General features: G+C 36.1%; 2 protein-coding genes and 1 long non-coding RNA gene across 5 annotated transcripts; 2 read left to right on the top strand and 1 right to left on the bottom strand.

Annotated features, from left to right (window-relative positions):
* Positions 1-1382: 1382 nt before the first annotated feature.
* LOC113353111 lies at positions 1383-2787 on the bottom strand. Its single transcript, XR_003361080.1, has 3 exons — positions 2489-2787; positions 2149-2278; positions 1383-1644 (listed from the first exon to the last, which is right to left on the bottom strand). It is a non-coding gene; the product is annotated as an uncharacterized LOC113353111 (long non-coding RNA).
* Positions 2788-10360: 7573 nt separating this feature from the next.
* On the top strand, positions 10361-15789 carry LOC113347317 (chloride channel protein CLC-c-like). Of its 3 annotated transcripts, none has more exons than XM_026590947.1 (9): positions 10361-10593; positions 11078-11130; positions 11703-12057; positions 12384-12584; positions 12877-13054; positions 13229-13491; positions 13585-13854; positions 14004-15132; positions 15471-15789. In XM_026590947.1, exons 3-9 carry the CDS (start codon positions 11858-11860, stop codon positions 15576-15578), a joined length of 2349 nt encoding a protein of 782 aa, XP_026446732.1. In that variant the 5' UTR covers positions 10361-10593; positions 11078-11130; positions 11703-11857; the 3' UTR covers positions 15579-15789. The 3 variants fall into 3 exon arrangements, with proteins under 3 accessions (XP_026446732.1, XP_026446731.1, XP_026446733.1); XM_026590946.1 differs by having other exon boundaries at positions 11072-11130; XM_026590948.1 differs by lacking the exon at positions 11078-11130.
* Positions 15790-17966: 2177 nt separating this feature from the next.
* Positions 17967-22981, top strand: LOC113347316 (two-component response regulator ORR3-like). The gene is made up of 5 exons (XM_026590945.1): positions 17967-18561; positions 19746-19822; positions 20113-20190; positions 20327-20397; positions 22535-22981. Exons 1-5 carry the CDS (start codon positions 18393-18395, stop codon positions 22728-22730), a joined length of 591 nt encoding a protein of 196 aa, XP_026446730.1. The 5' UTR covers positions 17967-18392; the 3' UTR covers positions 22731-22981.
* Positions 22982-27731: the final 4750 nt, after the last annotated feature.

Here is a 27731-nt window from a genome sequence, read left to right as displayed (position 1 = left end):
TAGATATACATTAAATAAACAGTGTACTTGGTTATGGCCAAAAATAAAAATGCACATAATTTCATGTCATGTAGTACAACGGCACATTGTATGTGCGGAAGAAATTCAGCTGCATCTACAAAAGCCATTACTGCACGTTGTATGTACTGATCCTAACTAATTCTTCTAGTTAAAAGGAATACTGGTAGTTTTGGGGCGTACAAATGAAAGCCTAAAAATAATATGAGTAACCATGTCATCCACTGTACCCGCAATTAAGATAAAAAGTGAACTGAAAGCATGTATCCTGGTAGAAGCAACTGTCATGGATCTACTTGCTTGGGTTTGAGTTTAAATTCACTACCATCTTGGATTCCACTAACTGCAAAGTCGCACAGTAGTAATATAATTTGGTTGACCCCCTTAGCACAAACCCAAGCAATACCCAACAACCTACAATTAACAAATCCAAAATTTCAATGCATAGGCGTGATTTAAAGTTACATTTAACTTCAGATTGGGCTGAACTTTACTGAATGGAAATACTCGACCCTCGTTTCCATGATTGCTGCATTCCTGATTCCTTGTTCATATTCTCATTTCATTTGGTTAAGCCAGTTGGAAAAAATATCCAAAATTAGCGGTCTGATAAGCAAAAATATCCAAAATCACACCAAAGTTCAGGTAAAGTACTCTGCAATGTAAAACTGGAAAATCATATGGATGATTTCAACCATCCAACACAGGTTCTTGGTCATAAAATTTTCCACGTTAAAGAGTACGTCTCACTATTTTATTTCACTTATAAAGATTTACAACACCATGATCCATGAATATCCAATGGGCCGCAAGGATTTGTGGCTGTCATGAAACTTAGAATAATAAGATTGGCTGGTGTGAACGTATTATGGTTTCTGCAATCCAAGGCATAAAAAAGTGTACAATTTTCTGAGCTTCAAATGTTTGCAACACAGTCCTTTAAGTTTGAATGATGAATGTTAATAAATGTATTCCCACTTCATGTCAGACGTATGATTTCCAGAACTAAAAGCTCGCGTGAATTTCCCGTAGCAAAGATGTGTTAGCGGAAATGAAAACATTTTGGATGATGGTTAAGAAAATGGTATTCCCAGAAATCTAAGCTAACCGTGTCATTAAATGAAAAATTGAGAAAACCATTGCACATGCAAAATGAGAAAATTTGTCGAACGTAATTGTAAGTCGCTCTTAATTCAGTGTTACAAAATTTAAAATGACATGACTTCCAAGAATTCACACTACAAATACTTTACCTTCAACCCCTATTTGTAAATTTGAATGCTAGCTCTCACACATTGCGAGTTAAGTCGGCAACTGTAATCATTTGAAAATTCATTCCACAATCCTTATGAGATAATGCAGATACTCTAATTTGTTTCACTCTGATTAATTCCAAACATTTAAGAGAAACATCCAAACCTTTGCAGGTGTTTGAAAACTCAATAAATAAGCCAAAGAATTCAAGTCAAGAAATTAAATGAACAAAAGACTTTGAAATATACTGTACTGAACCGCTAACATTTCTTCAGTAAAGGACTTTTCAAGATAGAGTGCAACAATTACATGTTTTATTGCTTAATCCCCATCACCCATTCCAAAGGCAGTGCCGAATCCCAACTCTGCAGCCTATAAATTTGAATTCAAATTCAACAATCGAAGTTAGTACTGATGTGAAAAGAGCAATCTTATTTGTTGCAAGTAAAAGCAACCACTGAGTGTATACCGGAACGGTCAGGACCTGTTTCCCAAGATACCCTAACAAATACATCACTTAGTGACCAATTATCCTAGTATACGTTAAAAGCAATCCAGCTGAGTTTGAAAGGTCATAGTAAGGCAGGCCAGGAGGCTGCATGGTACAACAGCCTAATAACAGATTAAGGAGATCCATGACACATATAGTTAAAATTTTCTTAAAATTAAGAAAATTCCCACTCACTTATCACGCTGTTCATGTGTTTTCTTACGGTCATCACCAACTTAAGCTGCACAGGAGTTTCCACTCATTTCAAGTTGCTATCAAATCAGCCAATTGCTTTGGCTATAGTATGTAAGAAAAAATTTATGTGGATAGCTGATCTCAAATCTCAACTACTAACAAATACTAACAAATACATCACTTAGACTTACCGTAACAACAAACGTCGTCATGACTAAAGGTGGTACTTTCAATCTGCAGCACAAAAAAATCCCACTTCCTACTCATTCCAAGCATGGACTGGATAAAGTTAATTAGGCCGTCGAAGATGCTTTACCAAATCTGCATCATCCACACACAACAAACAATGATAAACACATAAACAAAGATCTTCGCTCACAACTTCAAATAGAAAACTCATTATCCAGCATTTCCTTTAAAACATCAAGGATCATACCGTGGCATAAATATAACACCCAAATTTAAAATGAAAAAGGTACCAACGACGGACATAAATGTGATTTCTTAAAACCCCAATTAAATAATACATACCATCTGCCTAATTCTGATTCCTCCAGAAAAACCATCTCCCTAATTCTGATTCCTCCCTGCAATATCAAATAACATATATTAGTATTGATTTATAAAAATATAATCGGAGCGACCACCTTCGAATCAGAAGATACACCAAGTTTATTGAGAAGAACAAAACTAAAGCAGGGGAACTATCGGAAGTGATTGGGAGACGAAGAAGAACAAAACTAAAGCATGGAGAAACTATCGGAACTGATTGGGGAAAGTTATACAAACACCCTGTATAAGAGACACCTACGCAAAATATAGAGAAAAAAGAGGAGGTTGCGACACGTAGAAAAACTGAAAAAAGCGACCACAGATCCGTGCATGCAAAAAGAAGAAACTTGTGTTTTGGTAAGACAAAGAACGGTGGATCAGTGCATAACAGAGTAAACGGACGGTGTAAACCTTCTCTTTGTTGGCTTACAAAATCACGACCACTATTTGTCTTTCTCTGAAACAAATCCGACCACTCTTTGTCTCCCCCAAAAAAAGCAACTGCGTCATAGTTATACTTGAAAATATCAGGACGTTGATTGGGTATCAAGAACCAAACAGCTAAAACTTACCGATGAAAACTAAAAAAAAATTGATGTTCTTGAAACAGGGATGAAAGTGAGTGATCAAAAGGAAAAAATGAAACTGGATAGAGGGAAAGTGATAGTGCAGTTACATAGTTAGGAGTTGGTTTCCAACTTTTAAGGAAGTTAAAGATAAAATAGGAGATTAGTAAGACATCTAAGTAGGACACGTGCACAACTATTGGCCTGGGTAAGACATGTTTTAGAAAATTAGTTAAACATTTTAGATTTCATTGCGTCTTCCTAGAGAAAAAACCAATTTTCCACCAATTGATTTGATTCCCTAGATCAAAAACCAACGACCGGATCTGTCCTAAGGACAACTGACGCTAGATGGCCAAAAAGACCACTCTGCCATAGATTAGTGATTTTAATATTTTGAATAAATAATGACCAAACTAAACTCCTTTTTGGTCGAAACTAACTCGAGATCATCTAAAATGCAACCAAGCAGAAATTTCTCCAATCTAATATCGTGTGGGAATATATTGTAGGGCTGAATTGGGGGCCCTGAAATAGTAATTGGGGATCCCTAGCTACAGGACAAAAAAGGTCATGAAATAGTAATTGAGAGTTATCCCTTATCCCATTTTTTTAGAAATGGCTAAACTACCCCTGGATTATTAGTGTTAATTGAGTGTTGATTAGTTGTTAATTAATTTGGGTAGATTAAAATCAGATTTAGGGATAAAAATTTGATAAAAGAAAAATTGTGTTTTTGTGTTGTGGAGAAGAAGAAGTTGAGTTTTGGGGGAAAACTTAGGGTTATTTGAAATTAGTGATTCTAGTGGAGGAAATGATGTTGGTGAAGCTTCAAACAACAACAATGATTGCATTGATGGCAAGATTGTCTCAACTAATCATATGGATTGGATGTTTGATGAGGAGATGTTGATAGAGGAAGCTATGAACAATGGTGCAACTGAAGATCCCATTGCTCAAAATGAAGGAACCAACACTCAAAATGAGGAACCCCAAGCTCTAAACAATCAGGTAAACTTCCTATACTCTTCAAATCGCATGAATGGTGCTCCAAAATCATGGTCACTATGCAACATCTCAGTGTGAGGGTCGTTAGGTCGTGAGTATAATTAACTAACGACCTTGTAGAGTCGTCAATGAATTTGCACCAAAATAAACGACTCCATTGTTCAGTTATGAAAAATCGTCAATGAGGTTCCTAAAAGATGACGACTCCATCTTTTAGATCATATAGAGTCGTTAACTCTATATATTTAGAACCGAACGACTAAAAAATCTTTTACTCTCTGTAGTTATCACTCTAAGGGTCGTCAGTTAAGCATTATCATATACGGACGACCCTTTCATATTAAATGAGGATCGTTTTTTTATACATTTCTAATATTGACGGCTCAAACTGTTTTTTTATTAGAGAAGGATAAAATAAGTATTTCATCCTCATTTTGGAAGACCCATATATTTTTGAGTGTGGGCATGGTCCCCAATTAGTTTCCATGGCCCCAATTGAGCCTTCATATATTGAAATATTATGTATAGATTAATATTGTTAGCTATTGATAAGTACACGCAAGAGATAAGTGAAATGTCACATCCAATATTTTCTAATTATTTTTTCTAGATATCATGAAAACTATCACATCTGCACCTCGTATAGTTCCTAAATTGTTTACCTCCGACCTGCAGATTCGGCACCGATCTTGTTTCCATGTGCCCCATGTGATTATCCATATCTATACAAGACACCCCTGCATCATTCCCAGCGGTTTCTTGTCGAGCAGCCGTGGAGCAGGTAATAAGCTTACAAATTTACAATTGTTTTTTCTCTTTACATTCCTCATTAGTCAAATCACTCAATAAATAAATGGAGTCCTTTACTAACTTAGTAACTTATTTAATTTGATAGAAAACAGTAGTAGGTAATTTTAATTAACAAAATTTTCATGTCAAAAGTGGTGTGGCTCATGGATCAAATGAGTTGTTAATTCATTTTTGCTTTTTCTGGCCCCGACAGTATTGACTCTGTTGAGCCAAGATTTTAACAGGAATAACTCACTTGACGTGCCACTAAGATATCTTTGTTTATGGCCTGTTCCTGCAAACATATTAGGGACAAGCTAGGCCTGCTTAGTGATCAATATCGACATGCAATCAACAATCAACTAGCATCTGGTTCCACTTTCGCCTTCCCGATATTATTCTTGCAATCACTCCCTGGTCATTATCTCACCACCCTGGCACCATCCACCGTCACATCTTTTCAAATATATCCTATTCCCACGACTTATTGAGAGCCTTGATTTTGTTGTCTTGAATTGTATAGGAGTATCTTACCGCCATAACCCTTACCACCATAAATAACTTAATAGACTAGACAGAACATCCCCGCTGAGTGGGGCATATACTGCATATGAGTCGGCAATAAAAACAATATATTGCTAATAGTGTGTTGGATGCGTGACCGGTAGGTACTTCAAGAAGACTTGTAAAACTAAAAATATTAATTTATTGTGAAATAAGATAGTTTTGTTTTATATCATTTTGTTTAACCTATATCTGACCCCAAGGTAATATCAAGCACAACTTGTTGTTTTAAGTTGCATCGGCGATTTGAATGTATCTTGTCGATGTCACTGTGATATAGTGGTAAAGTCACCGAGTGATGCCACCAGTAATCTGAGTACGAAAAATTCAGCACCAATTTTTTATTTATTAAAAAAAATGAACATACATTTGAAAGCCCATTCGTGTTTGTGTTCCTTTTTAATTTTAGTGAAGATTAAAAAGCCTCATATATTTGACGAAGTTTAAAACGCCTCTTGTATATCCATATAATTATTAAGCGCAATTTAAAACATTTCGTATATCTCTGGCATAGTATTGTGAATGTAATGACCCGTCCCTCCACCAATACGGTGTCCACTTAACAACTGTGGTTATTTGGTAGTGTGGGGTTTTCAACGGACATCGTTACGGTTATCCAGCAGCACCGCAGTTTAAAACATTTTGTATATCTCTGACATAGTATTGTGAATATAATGACCCGTCCCTCCGCCAATACTGTCCCCACTTAGCCACCGTGGTTATTTGGCGGTGTGGGGTTTTGAACGGGCTGTAGTAGCGCAGTTTAAACATTTCGTATATCTCTGACATAGTATTGTGAATGTAATGACCCATCCCTCCACCGATAATGTCCCCTCTTAGTCATTGTGGTTATCTGGCAGTGAGGTTTTCAATGGGCATCGTTGCGATTATCCAGCAGCAACTTCCCGGGGTGTAACTCAGCTCTGGATTGCTCCAACCCAAGCACGCTTAACTACAGATTTTTCTGCCAACTATGAAGTTAATTGTGCTGAAAAGTCCTCGGTGTTAAGAAAGGATAAACCATTACATATATTCCATTCGGCCAACCACCGAATATCGTGGGTATTACAGTACCACCACTTTAAGTTGGAGCCGTCCTCAGCTCCGGAATATATATTCAAGCCCAGATCCCTGACGTTCTTTTCCCTACATGAGACAAGCACCTAGACCAATCCCGTCCAGCGTACCTTCCCACCCTCGACAAGTAACCCGTCGTCGGCTCCGATACCATTTGTAATGACCCATCCCTCCATCGATATTGTCCTCACTTAGCCATTGTGGTTATCTGGCAATGTGGGGTTTTCAACGGACATCGCTGCGGTCATCCAGCAACAACTTCCCGGGAGGTCACCCATCCCTGGATTGCTCCAGTCCGTGCACGCTTAACTGCAGAGTTTTCTGCCAACTCTGGAGCTAATTGTACTGAAAATGCCTCGGTATTAAGAAAGGACAAACCATTATATATATTTCATTCGGCCAACCACCGAATGTCGGGTAATTACAGTGAAAGGCACTGTGTTGTGCTAATTCGCCTTATTATCGATTGGATAATGATCTCCTATTATGGTGAACAACAAGGCTTGTTATTTTCAATTGTATATATGACAATTGAAAGTGAGACTTTGGACAATTGAATTGTGTTGGTTGTTATGGACCTTTATCTTCTTTATTTGATTTTCTTCACAATTAGGTGTCTTTTTTTTTTTAGAAAAATCAGACCACATTTCATTTAATCCAAAAAGGTGCTTACATGATTGTTTACAAGAAAAAGAACATCAAAAACAAGAAAATTAAAACCCAAAAATGCAAGGAAAAATACCAATTACATGTAAATTGGAAAGAGAAAGAGAAAAATACCATAAAGGTACCCAATTTTTGTATGGGAAGTAGAGAGAAAAGATGGTATTATTCGAATTCGGTTCCGACCATTTTGAAGGTTTGTATTCTTTAATAAAGAGATACTCCAAAAAGAAAGGAGCGCTTGGCCCTTAATCTTTGTATATATGAATGAAAAACCCGGATCCCCTGAATACCTTTGTTGAAGATGAACTCAAAGCGATGCCGTGTTGAATTGTCGATGTTCTTGAATCTAGAATAACAAGCCATGAAACAACAAAAATTTGAATAAAACAGTGAAGAAATAATTGCTCTTAAAGCGAAGGTAATCATGCATAACGAAGGTAATCATGCATAAGTCATAACTTATATGGAAACAACAAATAAAGTACGTAAGTTGCTAATAAAACATGGTAAATTGAGCATTTACCAATATTAAAAAACTGCTTTAGACGATAACACTTAAAAAGTGAAGATTATGTTTATTTGTTTGCTTGCAAATTTGGAAGTCTTTTTTTCTTTTTTCTTTTTTGAGATATTCCTTTCCTTTAAGAAAAGCAAACAAACTCTAAATAATAAATAATTAATTAATTAATCACCAGAATTGATTTTTGCTTAGCTTTCAACACAACTCTTCGAATGCTCTTGAAATTAACAGAATCTGCGCAAAATCCCAATCCACTCTGAAACTACTGATGAAGTAGTTCCACAATTTGTAAGTTTCCTTACAATGCAGGAAAGGATGCTTATTTGATTTCGGTTCAGTGCTGCAGAAAAGAAAGTTGTTATGATCTGGTTTACCAGCTTTTTCCAGATAGCCAAGTGTAGGAGCACCATTATAGCATAGAGTCCACATTAAGAAGGAAGCTTTCAATGGTACTTAAGAGTTCCACAACTTCTTATTAAGAAAAATAATATATCAATCAACATCCTGAGATTTGTAGCAATTTGCAACAGAGATTCACCTCCCTCAACAATTTATTATCTCCATCTTCATCAACATTAGCAGATACAACAACAGGATCACCAGTAGTTGTAATAAAAGAACGACATCTCCTAATTCATGTTCATTCAAGTTTCTAAAGAAATCCAAAGACCAAACAACTTCTGCAGAATTACAATCCATAACTGCATAATTACAATCCATAACAGAAGCATTCTTTTTTTCTAGATAACTTATATAAGGAATTAAAAGAAACCTGCAGAGTGGCGTCTCCAATCTACTTGTATTTCAGAATAACACTTTACTACCGTTCTTAACTATAAAGGGTAATTCTGAAAATTATGGTCTCTAGCTTTTTGGAATAACTGACCATAAGTTGTGTTTAATAGACATGGTAGAGGTGTTTGGAAAAAAAGAGGAAAGATTGTCACCAAATTTTTGATGAATAATCTTTCTCCAAAAAATTCTTCTTTCGGATCCATGCTTCCAAATTCATTTTCAGTGGAGAGTTTTATTAAAAAGCTTGAGCTTCTTAACACTAATACCCCCTATATTCTTAGGTAAACAACTTTAGTCCAAGAAACTCAACTCCTCTTCTTAGAATTAGCAGAAGAACCCCAAATGAAATCCCTCACACAATCTTCTCAATTTCCTTCATAACTGAGACAAGCATCTAATACATAGATAGATAATACACTGACGGGATTGCTAGCCTAAGACATTACTGACCATTAATAATCTTTGTCCCTTAGATAAGTATATATCCTTCCAAGTAGAGAGCTTTTGTTGACTCTTTTGTAAAATAACATCCCACGTAGCTTTGCACTGTGACTTACTACCCAAGGGGAACCCATGTAATTCATTGGCAGTGGAGATAACATTCATGAACAAATATATGTCAATCAGAAATATACACAGATAAAAGATTAATGGCACCTCAGTTGCACCCAGGGGCGTAGCCAGCCCATTGCAAGGGTATGAAGTTTCCTATCCTGCCATGCCGGCTTCCAAGCACATTTTTCCTAATTTTTCTTAAAAATTTAGATGTCCAAAGCCTAATTTTGCCATCCGTCCTATCCTTAAAAAAATTGCCTCTCCTTATAGGATTTTCTGGCACCGCCTGTGGCTGCACCCGCCATCGAACCATGTAATGTTTACTTCGTATAATTCCTAAATCACCTGGATCCTAGTTAGTAATTCTCTGAATCATTCCCGAATGATTCGCGAACGTATCCGGACTGACCGAATCCGAATGATACTTCCGAACTATTTGAACTCCGAACCTAGTTCCCGGATTATATGGACCTCACGAATGATTCGCGAACGTATCTGAACTGACCGAATCCGAATGGTATTTTCGGACTAGAACTTTGTTTGATTTCTTTATATACTTTATATTTAAATACAATTATTCCGTTAAAATTTTCTATTGGTAGTTGTTTAACCAGTGTTTATGTGTTCATTTTTGTTTAAAAGTCTATAAACTAGTTTTTTATTACATTTATGCGATTAAATTATAGACGGCCACACTAAAATGTTTTGTTCCATCTTATAAATCATATACAAATAAAATTAGTCTCGTAATAAGGTCATAATACTTATCAATTTATTATATATGTAAGCCGAACTTTAAGTGCCAAACTCACATTTATAAAACGAACATGCACGTATGTATGCTGTTCTGAACTACTGTCCGAACAATGAACCGTTGACCGGATTTTTGAGCGAACCCAACCTATCCGAATCCGTATAATTTTCATACGTATACTGTTCCGAACTACTATCCGTATCCCGAATTGCTAACTAGGACCTGGATCATGGAATCGATTTTGGCTGCCCATGTGGTAAACCATATACAAGGAACACCTTCTCCATTGCACCCAACAGTCTCTTCTCGTCGTTGTCGAGCAGGCAACTAGATCCCTAATTCCCTACGTATTCCTCCTTTATTCACGGAGCAATAATAATATTTAAATATGTTATTACATCAATAATCTAAACCAATGAGTTTCACACACCTGTCATCTAGTCAGATCAAATTAATTAATCAAAAAGAAATAGTTTTCGTGTTACACGTGCTGACTCATACACCTACGGATATGAGCTATTCCTTTTTCCTTTCTTGTTAAAAACAGAGCTTTTTATTTCACCTTCCACCACCACCAATCCGTGTATACGCTCCTGTTTCTCTCTCTCATAATTGAAGAAGAAGAAGAAAGAAAGATCTTCTCCTATGTTAATAAGTCATTAGCTTCAATTAGATCTAAATTCTGATACGAGAGAGTTTGAAGATTTTTGTGATCAGGAGAAGAAGGTTTTCACTTTCTTCATCTCAATTCTATAGGTGGCGATAAAAAGAACAATTTTCATTCAATCAGGTAAATATAATTCTGGGTTTGTTTCTGAACATTTTAAGAAATGACACGATTTGATTCTGGGTTTGTTTTGGAACTCTGTTTTTTTTTGTTTGCTTTCCTAAAAATGGAGAAGTGGAATGAAATTAATGAATGTCACAAATGGTAAATTCTGAACAAAAAGAAGGTTAATAATGTCTGTTTAAATATAGAAAGTTCATGTTCATTATTGGAAAGTTCACAACTTTTTTTCCTCGTAATAAAATCTGTTTAATAGTATTCCTTAAAAAAGTTTATTTTTGTTTGGATTTTGCGTTCCAATTTAACAAAATTTACTTGTATTCTTGATTGATTTTAATTACCGGAGAATTTGTGTCTCTATAGGTGAATTGAACTTGTACCATAAAACTTATAAAGTAATATTAATTGTCAGTACAAGGAATATCATTCATTTTGTCATTATAAATCTAGGAGAATTTTCTCATGTCTTTTGATGTTGAAGTTTTAGGTGAAGAAGTTGATCACATGCAATGCCAGAGAAGAATACCAGGAAAATCATAGGTCTCTATCTCTTTCAATCATTTTTTTTTTTTATTGATCAACCATTTCTTAAGTTTATTTTTTAAGTTTCTGTAGCTTGAAAGATTGAATCATGTACAGAGATGAATTAGATAGTAGTGGTTTTTTTTCTGCTTCTTTTTGTATGGATAATCAGAAATTTGGGTTATTTTTTCAATTGACTGAGATTGGTGATTCTATTTATACTTCATTTATGAATCATTTTTGCTACCTTAATTGATGGATTTCCTCTAAATCTTGTTTTTTATGATAATATTATGAGTAAATTGACTTGAAAATCCTGGAATGTTTTTTGTATTAACCTTGGATATGTGAGATTCTCTGTGCAGAAATTTGGTTTCTTTATCTCCACTTGGGGTCCAATAGGATCAAACCCAATGATTAAAGAATCTAGAACGAAAAAGTTGATAGATTTTCTTTCTGTTACTTTATGAGTATCAAAAAGTAATTGGTTACTGTTATAGAGATGTCGATAGCTAGATAAATTTTCGATGTTTTGCTACCATTTGTGAAGAGAAACTAACTTTTTTTTTTGTTAAAATTGTTGTGTACAGGTAGTGATAAGTGATGTCATAGGATGGACAAGAACATGAAGCAGAAGTAAACAATTGATAGATTTTGTTTCAGAGATTGGAGTAGAAAAATACAGGTGAATTTCACCTACAGTTGAAGAAATTAAGTTGCCAAGGTAAAATACTAGTTTTATTAAATGGATCCAGCAGATAATAATGGGATTGACATAGAAAGTGAGGCGTTGCCAATGGATGGAAAAGAGATTGTGAGAAATGGTTCAGATTTATTCGACAAAGACATGATTAGAGAGCCACTTCTTAGGAAAAGGACCAACACCACTTCTCAGATTGCTCTGATCGGTGCAAATGTCTGTCCAATTGAAAGCCTTGATTATGAGTAAGTGTTGTTCTTTCTTTCCTTTTGTCTCGACTGGAATTGGTTTGTGGATTTTTCCATCTTTGTGTTGTGCAACCTGGATCTCATGGTATTAGGAGATAGCTGAGAAACAAAAGAAAAATCAACATATTAGTAATCAAAGTCATGCAAAAGACACAAAGGGTTGTATTGAAAATCTCTGGATATTGTAGAATTAATATAAAACAATGGTTGGTTGTGAGCCAATATAGAACTATTTACACTTGCATTGACTTATATAAGAAATTTTAAAATATGTTCAAGTAACTTTTGTTGGTCCCTTACTTATTGCGCATTTTCTTTTTTAGGATTGTTGAGAATGATTTATTCAAGCAGGATTGGAGATCGAGGAAGAAGCTTCAGATATTTCAGTACATTGTCCTTAAGTGGACACTTGCACTTCTTATAGGATTGGCTACAGGACTTGTTGGTTTCTTTAATAATCTCGCGGTGGAGAACATAGCGGGTTTCAAACTGGTGCTTACTAGCGATCTCATGCTCAAGCAAAAGTAAGCCTCACTACTATTATGTCTGCGAGTTATATATGTTTTCAAGATGAAGCACACATGACTTTTAAATAGATTTGGCTTAAAATGTTTATTTTCAAATGTAATAAGTAGTTACCTAGTTGATAGCCTGAATTTATCTATTTCCGTAAATACATATTGAAACAAAAGGTTTCATATGAAAACTTCTTTTAATGTCCAAATAAGCATGGTACAAGTAACCTGACTATGTTTTTTTCAGCCAGCTTCTCCAACTAAATTGAGTAACTCTGATGCTATTGTTGTTCCAGTACAGGTTCTACCAGGCATTCGTAGCATATGCTGGTTGCAATGTGGTTTTGGCGATTGCTGCTGCAGTTCTTTGTGCTTACGTTGCCCCTGCTGCAGCAGGTTCTGGTATTCCAGAAGTAAAAGCTTATCTTAATGGTGTGGATGCTCATTCTATATTGGCTCCAAGTACTCTCTTTGTAAAGGTATGCTCCAATTTAAATCATATTCATATAGCCCTCTAACACAGGCTACATAACAAGTTACTTAGCAACTATATGTGGTCCAGTGTGGAAGACCGTTCTCCTCTCTCTTGGCATATAGGTTTTAATTTGATTTTGGGAGCAAGGGCTTTATTTAGTTTCCAATCAAATTTTCAGATATTTGGTTCCATTTTTGGAGTTGCTGGTGGATTTGTTTTGGGTAAGGAAGGACCTATGGTACACACAGGGGCTTGCATAGCCAATTTACTTGGCCAAGGTGGGTCCCGGAAGTATCATTTGACTTGGACATGGCTCAGATATTTCAAAAATGATCGAGATCGACGGGACTTGATCACTTGTGGTGCTGCTGCTGGAGTTGCAGCTGCCTTTCGTGCCCCAGTTGGTGGTGTTCTATTTGCTCTAGAAGAAGCAGCTTCATGGTAAGCTCTTTTTCTATATATTTTGTCTAGTTATTGTCGGATGCCTCTCAATTAAGCACTCTGAACTGCTTTTCTTTTGTGTAATTATGTCAGGTGGAGAGGTGCTCTTCTCTGGAGAACATTTTTCACAACAGCAGTTGTTGCCGTGGTTCTTCGAGGTTTCATATTATTTTGCAGGAATGGAAATTGTGGGTTGTTTGGTGAAGGAGGGCTGATAATGTTTGATGTTAGTTCGTCTATAACATCATATAGTACCGCTGATCTTCTAGTGGTGTTACTCCTTGGAGTGATTGGAGGTCTTTTTGGGAGTTTATACAACTATCTTGTAGACAAAGTCCTCCGCACTTACAGCATAATCAACGAGTATGTAATCTAAACCCCTTTAAGTATAATTTTGCTGGCAGGATACTAATAAATATGTATTATATTAACTTTTCGAACTGTGATTAAATTTATCACTGAATCAATCTTACAAGATACTCCTATTTATATATGTATTTGATAAATTGCAGGAAGGGTCCCCATTACAAAGTCCTTCTTGTCATCATTATATCTCTTTTGACTTCATGTTGTTCTTACGGCCTTCCATGGTTTGGAAGTTGCACGCCTTGCCCCGATGATCTTAAAGAGCAGTGCCCAACTATAGGTCGTTCGGGTAACTACAAGAATTTCCAATGCCCACCAGGCCACTACAACGATCTTGCCTCACTTTTCCTCAATACTAATGACGATGCCATCCGTAATCTATTCAGTTCAGGAACCGAGAACGAATTTTATCTTTCTAGCTTATTCGTGTTCTTTTTCGCCATATATGGTCTTGGCATCATAACTTACGGCATTGCCATCCCGTCTGGGCTCTTTATCCCTGTTATTCTTGCTGGATCCTCCTATGGTCGCCTGATTGGAACCCTACTTGGCTCCATTTGTGACCTTGATCCAGGTCTTTTTGCTCTTCTTGGAGCTGCTTCTTTCCTTGGTGGGACCATGAGAATGACGGTCTCAATCTGTGTGATTCTTTTGGAGCTCACAAATGATCTCCTGATGCTTCCTTTAGTTATGTTGGTTCTTCTTATTTCCAAAACAGTTGCTGACAGCTTCAACAAGGGTGTTTATGACCAAATACTAGTTTTGAAGGGTTTGCCCTTCATGGAATCTCACTTGGAGCCTTACATGAAGCACTTGGTCGCAAGAGACGTTGTGTCCGGTCCACTGATGACGTTCTCGAGCGTGGAGAAGGTTGGGAACATAATGCATGTTTTAAGAATGACAAGGCATAATGGGTTCCCCGTCATTGATGAACCACCTTTTGTCGAGGCACCAGAATTGTGTGGGCTTGTATTGAGGTCTCATTTGGTCGTGTTGCTCAATGGGAAAAAGTTTACAAAAGAGAAAATCTTGTGCAGGGAGGGGATATTACGGAAGTTTGATGCATTTGATTTCGCAAAAGCAGGGTCGGGTAAAGGGTTGAAGGTGGAGGACTTGGATATTAGCCCTGAGGAGATGGATATGTATGTGGATCTCCACCCAATCACTAATTCATCCCCATATACTGTCGTGGAGACAATGTCGTTGGCCAAAGCAGCAGTTCTATTTCGACAACTTGGCCTCAGACACTTGTGCGTCGTGCCAAAGACTCCAGGGGTAAGAAAATCTCTCTCTTTTTTATTTTCACTTTGTTTTCTGCACTCATGACGCATTAAAAACCTTTTATGCTTAGACAACTCCGTATCTCTCATAATTTTGACTGCACATTCCCTAGTGTTGTTTCATAATATGCACACACAATTGCATTGGGTAACTGCAACATCAAGAATTGAAGTGAAGTTGTGTTCTTTCCACATTCGCTAATCTCAAATTCTGGTGCATCGCATCTTCACTTTAGTTTACGCCAAATTTCTTTGATATTGCAATTTATATTCAAACATCATTTACATTTTGCTGGCATGAAACTAATTCGATTTCATCTTCATTCGTTGCAGAGGCCTCCAATCAGCGGACTCTTAACGAGACATGACTTTATGCCGGAGCACATAATGGATTTATATCCTCATTTCAATCCCCGCAGAAAGTTGTCTAATCGAAGTTAGGCAAGAGATGTGATGCTGAATTCTTTTCTTCTTTATAGAAATATACATGGTATTGTTTATGGGTACCATTCTTGATTGTAATTGCTATTTATAGTGTCTGCCATTGAGTGTGGCAAAAAAATTAAAAAAAAAGAAAAATCAAAATCAAAATGCAAAACAGAACTCTATGATGTGTTAGAAGATTAAAATGAGAACTTTAGCTCTTTCATTATTCTTGATTGTTGTTATTGGTCGTTGAACAATTTGGAACTATTTTCTATACTTACGGATTGGCACAGGTGTACATGTATCATTCTTCTGCAGGGGTTCAGTTCAACTTGGAATAAAGCTGCTTATATTCGCTTCGTTTTCTGATATACGTACATCGGTCGGTCTATGCACCCTGCAGGAGAAGTGTAAAAAGGTATCGACAAACACCATTCATTTTACAGAAAATAGAATTGTGGTTCATGGGTCTTTACTCTAAATGGAGTGAGTTTCCAACTTTTATGGTGGAGATAGTATAGAAAAGGAGACAAAAGGAAGGCACGCTTGGTGGTGACAATATTACAGTGGAAAGATACCATATGTTCCCTCTCTTAAATACACTCAATGATGTCTTTATTGTTTTACCAAGGCATTGGTTATTGTCACTCGCATATCTCTTCCAAAATACTCCATCGATCAAAGATACATAAATATTGCTTGTTTCCCACGGGTTTGGGAAGCATTATATACTATTCTAACTTTTTTCTGTTTTCAGAGATCTAGAGTCTACTACTAGTATTTTAGTTGGTTTGACATTCACTTCTTCGCATAAGTATGGAAAATCATACCCTCTTCATTTTTTTTAATTGGGAAAATGGAACATCATGCTGTCTCAAAAAATAATAGTAGTAGTAAAATACTCGCCGTTAGATGAAAGAATTGCTCAATCTTGTTAAGGTTTGCACTGCCGTGGCTAGCAGTAGTAGTGTAGTAGCACTAATGTTTGTTTAAGCCCCATTGTAAAACCAGTGTTCATTCGTTGCGTTTGTCTGTGCACGACCGGATGAAAATCCATCTTTTCTTTTTCTTCACTGTGAATCTGTTTTCAGTTTTCACTTTAAAGAACAACCTTATTATAGGGGCGGCAAGGTTATTAGAGGGGCGACATTCCAACAGGACAAAAAGGTCATTACATGATCATTCAAGGTGTTCCTTATCAAAAAACTGGAAATAACAAATTGACCCTCATAATTGATAACCTAGTTTAATGTTAATGATTAATTTCACTTATATTAACTCAAAATTAGATTTTAGAGTTTAAAAAATAAAAAGTTTGGAGATGGTGAGAAGTTTTAACCCAAAGTGAAGGTCAATCTCAATCAATTAAAGAAATTAACCAACAAAATGAAAACCCAATGCCTGAAAATGACCAGGTATATTTTTAAATTAGTCCCAACTAGCTTTTTGTTGCTCAAATACGTTAACAAATTCAATTTCTTACATTTTCAGAGCTAATTACGGTTGGTATTTTGCTCGTAACCAACCGTAATTCATAGTTACGATTCGTAAAAGATGAACTACCAACCGTAACTAGTTAAATTTGGGGAAAACCCAATTGTAAAACCAGTTACGATTGGTAACTAAATGCTCGATACCAACCATAACTGAACAAAATTCTCGGATACAAGAACATACGGTCGGTAGTTGAACAATTACCAACCGTAACAACATCAAAATCTCCAGTTACGGTTCGTAATAGAGTTAAAATCAACCGTAATTCACATAAACCCAGAAACTTTAATTTCAATTTTCATCTAAAACCCTAATTTTTGATAGAAATTAAACTTAAATCGAACAAGATAAACTAAACCCTAATTGGATTTTTCAAAACATACTTCATATAAGTCATTACACTACACTTGATTAATTTTCGAATCGTCGATTAATCGAAGACGATGAAATTTTGAGTTTTAATGGAGGTTATGTTTGATGGGAGGAGGAGAAGAAAAGAAGAAAGAAAACAAATTTTCAATTTAGTTTTGATTTAGATTAAAAAATGGGTAGTGTGACCTAGTCAATTTACATCACTTTAGAACATCCTAACCAACTAAAGAGACATTACTATCACACTTGGCGTTCCTCTAATAAAACATGTCGCCCCTATAATAAGCCTGTTAAAGAAAGTTAAGGAAAATCTGTCTGTTTGTTGGATGGAATAAAATTTGGTGAAATGATTTCGTCAGGAGACTCATCAAGACGTAAGTGGCGGTCAGATTAGTGTCCTTTCCTTGGATTAATGGCTACCAAACAGACGCAATAACAAACATTAAATGAGTCTGGTTTTCAGATGTGGTCCTAGGAATCCCTCTTCTCTTCTCAATTTCTCACTCTATCACTGGTAGAAGAAAGAAATACAATCCATCCATCAATTAAGGTGTCATTTGTACAAAAATTTACCCAAAAAATGTCAGCAAATTGGCCACAAAAATTTACCCAAAAAAAATAAAAGAAAAAGAAAATCAGTAAGGGTGAAAAGCAAGCCGTATAGTAGATGAAGAAGAAGAAGAAGAAGTGTTGTCTAAAAGGGATGTATTGTATAGGAGGAGGATTGATACGGTGTTTTGTCCTTTAATCAGGGAAAGGTCAGAAACAGAGTAAAGCGAAATATAAAAATGAATATAAGTTCCCACCTAAAGATTCCCGACAGCACAATCTAATGGATTCGTCCCTCCCTCCTTTTCAATTTAATGGTTTCAACTCATGCCCCCATCTACCACTTCTCCCTTCTCAACAAATTTCAGTCTTTTCTATCTATTTTCTCTTGTTGCATTTTCGTTTGGCTAAACCATGGCTGAGTTCCCTTCTACACCTCCATCTCCAACCCCTTCTTCATCTTCCTCTTCTACCACAACCTCTTGTTGTTTAAATAGTCATGTGATTCATGTATTAGCTGTTGATGATTGCTTGGTTGACCGTAAAATCGTTGAGAAATTACTCAAAACTGCCAAATTTAAGGGTGAGATTTACAAGTTTCTTTACTTGTATTTATTATAGATCTCCTTATGTTTATCTTTTGCATTCCTAAGAATTTGTAGCCTAACAAAGTATGAAAATGCGTTTTGACCCTTCGTAGATGTCTTATTATTTTAGTAGTATTTCCAAAATGGGGATCCTATGCAATGTAGATTTTGGATCCCTATAGCTAAGGTTAATTTTAAACTGATAATACATAAGTTTCATGTCTTTTGTTTCGCAAAGACTATAATTTAGCCATGTTTTTTGATTTAATGAAACACTACTATTTTGCATCCAAAAAGCCCTTCGAGAAAAAATTGTTTACAAAATGGGTTCTCATATGCCAGGCCATTAGGGCATGATTTAGGATTACAATTTGGCTGCTTTGTATCTCGATTGACATTGTTTAGCTGTTCATTGATGTGTTCTTAGGTGTCTTTGTCTACTATTCTACTAATTTTATCATGTAATCAGAATGGTTCTCCACCACGTAGTATCATCGAATGACCGAAACTCAATATTTACTCATTATGGTGTGTCTAGAGTCCCAAATTGTAGTGTGCAAGTTTGAGCAGCATTGTGATTTGTAACTTCCGACTATTAACTGCTCACTCTTGATACACGGTCTCATCACGCTATGTTTTACCTAGTTATCAGTTCAGATTGTGATTCACCTTCTGCAAGTACAATTAGGTGCTGCATTATTTCTTGTACAAATTAGAAACCCCCAGGATAGCTTCCTTGTAAGGTGAAACCACGTGTTTGCCATCGAGATTTGCAACTGGATCCCGGCGTTTAACGACCTCATTCACTATCTTATAAATGTTGAGTACACATAAAAGATCTGGCCTATCTCACTGGTATCCTCCTTAAAAATCATAATTTAAGAAGATGCCTCCTGTACTCTTTCCTTGGGTCAAGTAAAGTTGTATTCCTGTCCATATCTGTACTATATTTTTATGTCGACAATTTGCATGTTATTCTGCTGCATCACCTCTCATCAAAAGTTAGTCACCTGGGTTATGTGCATTCGATAGTATGATCATTAGCATTACGGGAAAAAGGAAAATACTATTTAGATCTGTCCGTCTTTGAATTTCTTCTCATCGGTGATTGCCTGGGTATCACTTTTCATTACTTAGCTGATCAAATCTTGTAGTTTTATTAATTTAATTTTCACTGCAGTTACTACTGTTGCAACCGGAAAAAAAGCATTGGAAGTTCTAGGCTTGAACGAAGCTAAAGTTGAAACTCCTCTTAATGTATGTGCAACTTTAATGTTGTTATCTAAAATTATTATTTTGTCAATAAGGAGTATTGGTTGTGGTGAGACCCAAGCATTATACAAACTTACATGTTGTCTGAGCTTCAGATATAGGCCGGATAATTAAGTCCAATGGTTTTGTTCATGGTGTCTTGTTTCTGTCTATCAGTGATCTGCCCATACTTGATTATGCAATTGCAACATTTTTCTTTTTATCTTGCCATATGTATTTTTAGAAGCATTCTGCTTCCATACATTAGTAATCTAACTGACAAAAGTTTCATTCAGGAACAAAATATTGATATAATCTTTACTGATTATTGTATGCCTGAGATGAATGGTTATGATCTTCTCAAGGTTGTCAAGGTAACTACGGGTCTAAGCACAGTTTTCTTTTCTTTTTTGTCATTGGAAGTTGCTGCAACTTAGCTGAATCTTTTTAAAAGTCGGTTTCTCTGTTTTGTTTTCTGTTATTTCTAACTCTATGTATGTGAAATTTCAGGAGCACAGCCATCTAAAATCTATCCCCGTGGTGATAATGTCATCGGAACATGATCCCGAAAGAATCAGCAGGTACCACTTCTTTCATTTGGAATTTGAATACATTGTTCTTTCGGCTTGTTCTACCTCAATGTTGCAAGGGATAATGTGTTAGCAAGCATTTTTTAAAAGCATTGATGCCTTCGATGTCCCAAATGGGTTGGGTCTACTGTGAATCGCTGGATTTGTTTGCTTAACTTCTGCTTTTCATAGGGTAAAGAAAAGAAATGTAACTATCCATTACATCCAAACTTGAACGTCTCTCTCCTCTAATTTGGAGGATGGAGAAGCCATGGGGCTATGACTTCAGGTAGCACGTAACTATTCAAAGCAGGTTCTTTTCAGATTCTCCGTTTGTAATGATTTAGGGGGGAATTTTGGTTAAAACCTGCCAAGGGTCGCTCGTTAAGAACTGATTTGGCTTCATCATACTGCCATGTTCTTACGACAAAAGGGTTTACTGTCGACGTTGTTAACAAGGTATATCTGCATAATCTGTGGATACCCTTGGCGCCATTCAATTTAAAGTTGGTAAAAAGTTTGATTCCGATTACGGATAGAGAGGAACTAATGAAATAGGCAATAGGTGTTGCAAGAAAACGAGAATTTGTGTTACTCCTAATGTTTACTAGGAACTTCGGGGTTTCCTATTACTTGTAGTGGCTTATTTGTGACATTAACTTGAGAAAGAGAGTATAATAACCTCTTGTCTATTTCTATTTTTGATTGCTCATATATTATAGAAGTTGATCAAATTTTCTTTGAGAAGCCCTCAAATGAGTTTTGACAGTCACGACTCTTCTAAAGGCACAGAAAACCTCTGTTTTATTGGGTAACTACAGTTACATGGCATCCCATCATTATCCATAGTGTTTATTATACTTGTAACCAAATGTCACCATTGTATCACCAACACTTCACCCATAGTGCTTTCCCTGATTTACCTGAATTAACATATATAACTGATTTTGAGCGGCGACATTTTGGTAACTCCCGCCATCGGTACCAAAATCTTACTACGGTTGAGACTAAGTCTTTTTACTTATAGTAGATATATTATAAGTATGATTGTAATTGCACGATAGATCAAAGATCATATTTTAGCCTTTTTGATGAGTTGTCACTATTCTACTATAGATAAAGATAGAGGCAGAAGTACACAAGTCTTGTGAAGTTATTACACTCCCCAAACCAAAGAAATTTAAACAGGGGTGATTCTATATAAACCGTGATTTTGAACCACGGCAAAACCGCCCACTCACAGTGGGTGGGCCCCGCCGGCGGGAGAAAACAAGGGGCCGGCTTTGGGACCCACCTACTGTGAGAGAGTAGTTTTGCCGTGGTTCAAAACCACTGTTTATACAGAATTTTCGTTTAAACAAACCACTACTAGTACTACTCACTTGAACTTTGGTTAGTAAATTCACACCAATGATAACTCAAAATTAAGGTTGTTGGTAATATTTTTAAGATTGCATTGCATTTCTTTACTTTTCAGTTATCAGCTATTTTCACGAAGTGTTCACATTAGCTATCCAAGTAACAAGGGTATTACTATACTCACTTATGATAGAGATGGATGCATGTTCATGTTGGTGTGGTGTGTTATTACTAATAGTCTAGGAATTGTTGATGGTGTTTGGTCAAGAACACAAAATAGCATGTCACCTCAGAAGCCACTTATGATATCTGCCTGTTGGTTTCAAGTACCTGACGCGTAATATGGCCATGTCTAATATTGAGGGACATCTAGTATTTTGGGATTGTGCCGCCATCTATTATACTGGAGTGTAGTGTTGGCCTACTAGTAGTATTGTACTAGTTGTTGGTTGGGTAACTTGTGTTGGTCAAAATTGTTTCAAACTGTCCATGGTCCACGAGCTTTCAGGGTAAACGTTAATCCTGGGCTAACTAAATGCCCTTCAAAGGGAAATACCTGTACCTATAAAGTATATGAACCAAAACTGGTAATAATATTGATTATGGACTCTACTTTTCCTTGAAGAACATAAAATAGAAGCACCTAAGGACTGATTGAAACCAACAATAACCGGAACTGTTTAATTAGTAGATTTCGTGCTCCTGATATTTCACCACAAAGACAACCTGCTGGTGCACTCTTAAGATACATTAGGTCTATCTCACTGAAATTCTAAATTCCACTGTGCAGATGTCTTGCAACAGGAGCTGAGGAATTCATGAGCAAACCCTTGCAGCTAAGAGATATACAAAGACTGAGAAGCTATGTAACACCTGTACAACATATAACCAAAACAGGCACAAAAAGAAAACTTCCCCTCGACCTGATACCAGAGAACAATGGATCTGAAAGGCGACCTTGTATTGCAGGAGTTGCTGTTGCATGATAACCCAAATTACATTCCAACTTCTTTTTCTTAAATATAAATAAGTTACTTCTGTGTTCCTTGTCTGTTGTCCTTTTTTCTGTGTTTTTGAAGTTGAGCATTGTATACGCCGCTGTAGAGGATCATGATATGTGTAATTTACTTTCCAGTGTAATCTTTAGTTTTTCAAGTGATCGGTTTTTGCTTTAATGGTGTCGTTATGGAATGTAATTTGTGTGTTGTTTACTATCGTATGAGTCCATCTCTGGAAAGGATCTATGTGCATTATATTTTGTTACTAATAATCTCTGGAGGGTTCTATCTCTCAAAAATCAAAGTTAAGCTACGGCAGAGAAATTCAACGTCAAGCTCTTCTTCTTTGTTGACATCGTAGTCTTTTCTTTTGCAGCACAGGTGGAAGTGCACCATGAGGATGGTGTCATGGTGATATGATCAAAGTCAACTCCACCGCCTTTCTGATGCTGTCTGATCTTATTCCCACTGCAGAAAAGGGAAAAAGAAAAAGATGAGATTCTGATCTCCTTGACTTGAACCAACTTGTTTGGCAAACATCTTTCCGAATAAAGTGCAACTACCGAGAAAAACCGATAGTACACCCAAAGTATTGAAATAGTAAATAAACTAAGACATGATGTTAATTTAGAAAACGAAATGAAAGAATATTGATGATCTTATGAGTGTTTTTCTTAAGTTTAAAATCCAAACCCTAATACGAAAGTTTAGCAATCTCTCTCACATCATAACTCTTACCTTACAAAATTACTCAACCTCTATTACAATTAGAGCTGGCAAACGGGCGGGTCGGGGCTGGCTTGTTACGGGTTATACGGGTTCGGGTTAACACGGACCAAAATCTGCGGGTTGATATTCTTCACGGGTGGTCATTTTTTCAACCCGCGCCCGTAACGGGTTAAGCTTGCGGGTTCACGGGTTTGCTGGTTTCTGGTCAGTTAACTCGTCAGAAATCGATTTTGACAGTGTTTCCTCTGTTTTCTGGGTTATTTCCGGCCACATTCAGGTCATCTAAAGCTCCTTCCATGCAAGGCTGGAACCTAACATTCATCTAATTTATTCAATTCAATTCAATCAACAGATTCAACACCAGTGAAACCTTAATATCTCAACATAAATTCTTCTTATCCCTGTTGAAATGTAAATTGCCATTGAAGAGGCCTTTTCTTATGACAGAAACATACCAAAGGTAAAAATTCCATAAATCAGTAAGCCTAACTACAAAAAGAATGTAATGAAACCCTAGGATCAAAATTTTGAAATACCAATTAGCTAAAAAAAAGGTTTCGAAAATCAAATCACAATTACAAAATCATTCAGACTTGTCATATACCGATAAATACTAACAAACTTTGCAGAAACTCTATCAAAATTAAGGACCACTGCTGAATCAAATTCATCGTTTCATGGGAAACACAGTAAATCTTCCCCCGCTGATTGTACACCCAAAAGCACCAACTACAACACGATTAACAATCACTTGATTGATTTCAGTATGATGACAAAAAAAATATACCAGCAAAATTCAGAAAACAAGGAAAAAAGATGAAATGGTTTAAGAAATTGAAACTAGTATGAACACCACTAATAAATTGGCTAAACCCATCCTCTAATTCCTCGATTCATAATCAATTTTACAGTAATTAGTTATGAATTCAAAGAACCATAAACTACACCCGAATTAGCTTTTTCTTTGCGTCTGAATCACCTCCTTGAATCACACCACCACTGTTAACCACTCCTTAATCTTTTCATGTTTCTCTCGATCTCAAATCTACGATTTCAATTCATAGCATGGTTCACAGAATCGCAACAGATGAAGATCATGGAAGGAGGAGAAGAAGAAAAAGAAAGAGGAATAAGAAGAGAGTGAGGGCTAGGTTTTTTTTTTTCTTTTTCAATTTTATTTGTTGGAGTTGGACACTTGGACTAAATGTGAGGGCTTGAGAGGACACGCGACGAATGGAGAGGTGAAACTGCGGGCATACGGGTTTAACCCGCGGATTTACGGTCCGGTTCGGGTTTACCCGTTTTTCTACGGGCCAACATTTCTACAACCCTAACCTGGCTTGTTTGGACAACCAGCCAAGCCGGGTGCGGGTTTTCACGGACCGGGCCGAGTTTATCCGCGGGTTTTGGCTGGTTTGCCAGCTCTAATTACAATGCCTTAAGGTTTCTTTTTATAGGCAATCAGTGGAGTGGAATACAACTCATATTTACTTCGCTAGTAGTCACTCATTTTTCACGTGATCTCACTTTTTATTTCGCTACTTCAATTTTCATTACAAATTGGCATTACTATATGGGCGATAACCTCGGCTTCTTGTCTGTAAGCTGTCACTATTTCTTGTCCAACTATCTTCCATCGTTGGGGATTGTTCTTTCTTAGCTTAGATATTCTTCGTTAGATTGTTTGAATGAGTTCTCTTCTTCATTTAATGTCTTTGTTCCCGCTGTCATCATTGCTTCGTTCATCTCTTCACTTCATAACTGATATTTCGTGACTTAAGGTACTCTACTGTCAGTTGATTCGACTTGTTGTTCATACTTTGCCTGAATATTTGGTAGTGACATCTTCTAGCGAGATTTAACCGTCGATTTCTCTCTCTCCTAGACCTACACATGGTGAAGATATTTTCTGTACCTACATAAAGAGATGTCAACACTGTAATAACAGTAGTCTTGGAATACTAGCCAAGTCACACTTCGTGCATCGGAAGATCTTCATAGCTAATCTCGAAAATTCCATTAGTGTCAACGAGTTCGAACATAGGTCATTAGTATTTACACAGTGATATCGGCTCGAAAATTCTATGATAAACACATAAAAGAAAGGCGCAATTGGTGTATATGAAAAATAACTAGGTGATACGAATTAATATTTTTATCCTTAGAATTCTGTTAAGGGGTGTTTTTATGTTGATATACTAAAATACACTTTAAATTAATTAAAATATTTATGGCTTCGTTGAGAAGGTTAATGACACGCAATTTTATTTAAAGTGTTGTTTTTGTTGTTTTGAAGGTAATGCTTTAGTCAAAAAAAAAGAAATTGTAACTGCAAATTTTCAGTTTCAGTTTCTACCGGCATTGTATTTATGATGAATACCCTGCCTGTATCTCCTACCGACACTGCTTTGAGTATGAATGACATGACGATATTCATGATTGTAGTTTCCGAAATTTTGTATGTACATATACCGACATGGAAACATGTTTGAAAACCATGTCGTCATGATGCCTGTATTTTTTGTACTTTTTTAGTTTATGCCAACAAAGATTTTCCGGCATGCTCGATGCGAAAATAATAATGCCGACACTTAAGCGAAAAAATTTAAGTTTTTGGCCAACTTGAAACATGTGCAGGCATGCTCGTTAAAACAAAAAAATCAATGTCACCAGTATAATAAGTACCTATTTTCTGTAAAAAAAAATTGAACTTCCCGCATGGTTAGTTTTATATATAAAATACCGGCGAAACATTTAAATTTAGGGGATATTGTTTGTCTGCATGGTGAGAGTATGAATATCATGCCGATTAGATACATACCGGCATGGTATTCATATTCTTACTGTGCCGGCACTGAGTATTTTTCAGGCGTAACAATGATGAATTCAATGAAAAGAAAATAAATTTCATGACGTTAATACATATACCTCAGTATTTGGAGTACCTGTATGTTGAGCATGTTTACTTTATTGGGTTGGTTGGTTCTTCAAGAAAATCTTCATACTCATAAATACAGTAGAACCTCTCTATGTTAATACTCTTGGGCATTCACAAAATTATTAATATAGAGAGGGACATATAGAAAATGTAAAACTTTAAGTTGATTGGATGTTCAATGTATTTATAGTTGTACTAGATGATGTATGCACATTTTTATTATTCCATACACAAATACACGTATGTATCTAGGGACTTGTTAGGTTACTAGGGAATTTTTGATGTTTTCGACAACTATAAGTAGTATTATTACGTGTAGTAGAAGGTAAATCATCAATTTAGTTTCTTTTCAACAAATTAAAATGTCATCCAGCTAGGAAAGAATTTATATGAACGTAAAAAATTCTTGTAACAAGATTTATATTTCTTCAATATATTGATGGAGGTAAATTTCTTATGACGAGAATGAAAAAACCATTAATATTAAACTGTATGGGTTATTATTATTTATAACTGATCCAAGTTGGGACCATTTTTAATTAATATACGGAGGTTCTATTGTATCATGATGCAAGGGTGTTTGATCCACAAAATGTTGTAATTGTGAGTTGTTATTATCCAATCTATTAACTTAACTAAACATGATTAAGTACTAAGTATGCTTAGTGGGGGAAAATTAGGAATTACGAAAATTATATGTATATGGGGTGACTCTGAATTACTATTTAAATCCCTATTTTGTCTTATTTTCATCCCCCACTTATTTTGCATATCCCCCAATTGCGCATTCCATAAAAATTAAGGTCACAACATTTCATGATTTCGATAACGACTGAAACCTTTAATCTGCCCATCGAGAGTAACATAACCACCATCTTTTGGGTCTGATATACCACAAAATTGTTTTTCATTTTGGCTTGAGTGGATTTTCTCTGAGGTTCAGCTGGACAAATCTTCAGGTTGTGTTGGAGATGGTCCGGGGTATGGTTTGTTACAACAGAGGATTGTTTTTTTACCCGTCGGAGATGGTGGCTTAGGAACTTATTATATGTTTGATATTATGCAGTATTGCTACTTGGCGTCTTGTTCTCAGACTTTACACTTGCAGGAGTCGATTTTACATTGTTCATGCATTCAAGTTAAAGGCTCAGTATATCAAGATGTATTTGACAGTTTCCTTCAAGTTTGTGATATTGATTCGCCACAACTTTGCAAGAACTATTGGAAGTTCAGTATTTTGCTGGTGTGACTAAGGAAATATCGTCTCTTTTAAATATGTCATGGCGATATTTAGCATTATGGCAGTGTAATATAATTTCACA

This window comes from Papaver somniferum, chromosome 2 (assembly GCF_003573695.1).
Source record: "Papaver somniferum cultivar HN1 chromosome 2, ASM357369v1, whole genome shotgun sequence".
NCBI lineage: Eukaryota > Viridiplantae > Streptophyta > Magnoliopsida > Ranunculales > Papaveraceae > Papaver > Papaver somniferum.
This window is presented reverse-complemented; position numbering and strand designations above follow the sequence as displayed.

Coding starts and splice junctions, on each gene's coding strand:
- LOC113347316 (XM_026590945.1), top strand. CDS start 18,393: ATGGCTGAGTTCCCTTCTACACCTCCATCTCCAACCCCTTCTTCATCT. Junction 19,823..20,112: donor AAGTTGAAACTCCTCTTAAT/GTATGTGCAACT, acceptor AGTTTCATTCAG/GAACAAAATATTGATATAAT. Junction 20,398..22,534: donor GATCCCGAAAGAATCAGCAG/GTACCACTTCTT, acceptor TCCACTGTGCAG/ATGTCTTGCAACAGGAGCTG.
- LOC113347317 (XM_026590948.1), top strand. CDS start 11,858: ATGGATCCAGCAGATAATAATGGGATTGACATAGAAAGTGAGGCGTTG. Junction 12,058..12,383: donor ATTGAAAGCCTTGATTATGA/GTAAGTGTTGTT, acceptor TTTCTTTTTTAG/GATTGTTGAGAATGATTTAT. Junction 13,055..13,228: donor CAAGTACTCTCTTTGTAAAG/GTATGCTCCAAT, acceptor TCAAATTTTCAG/ATATTTGGTTCCATTTTTGG.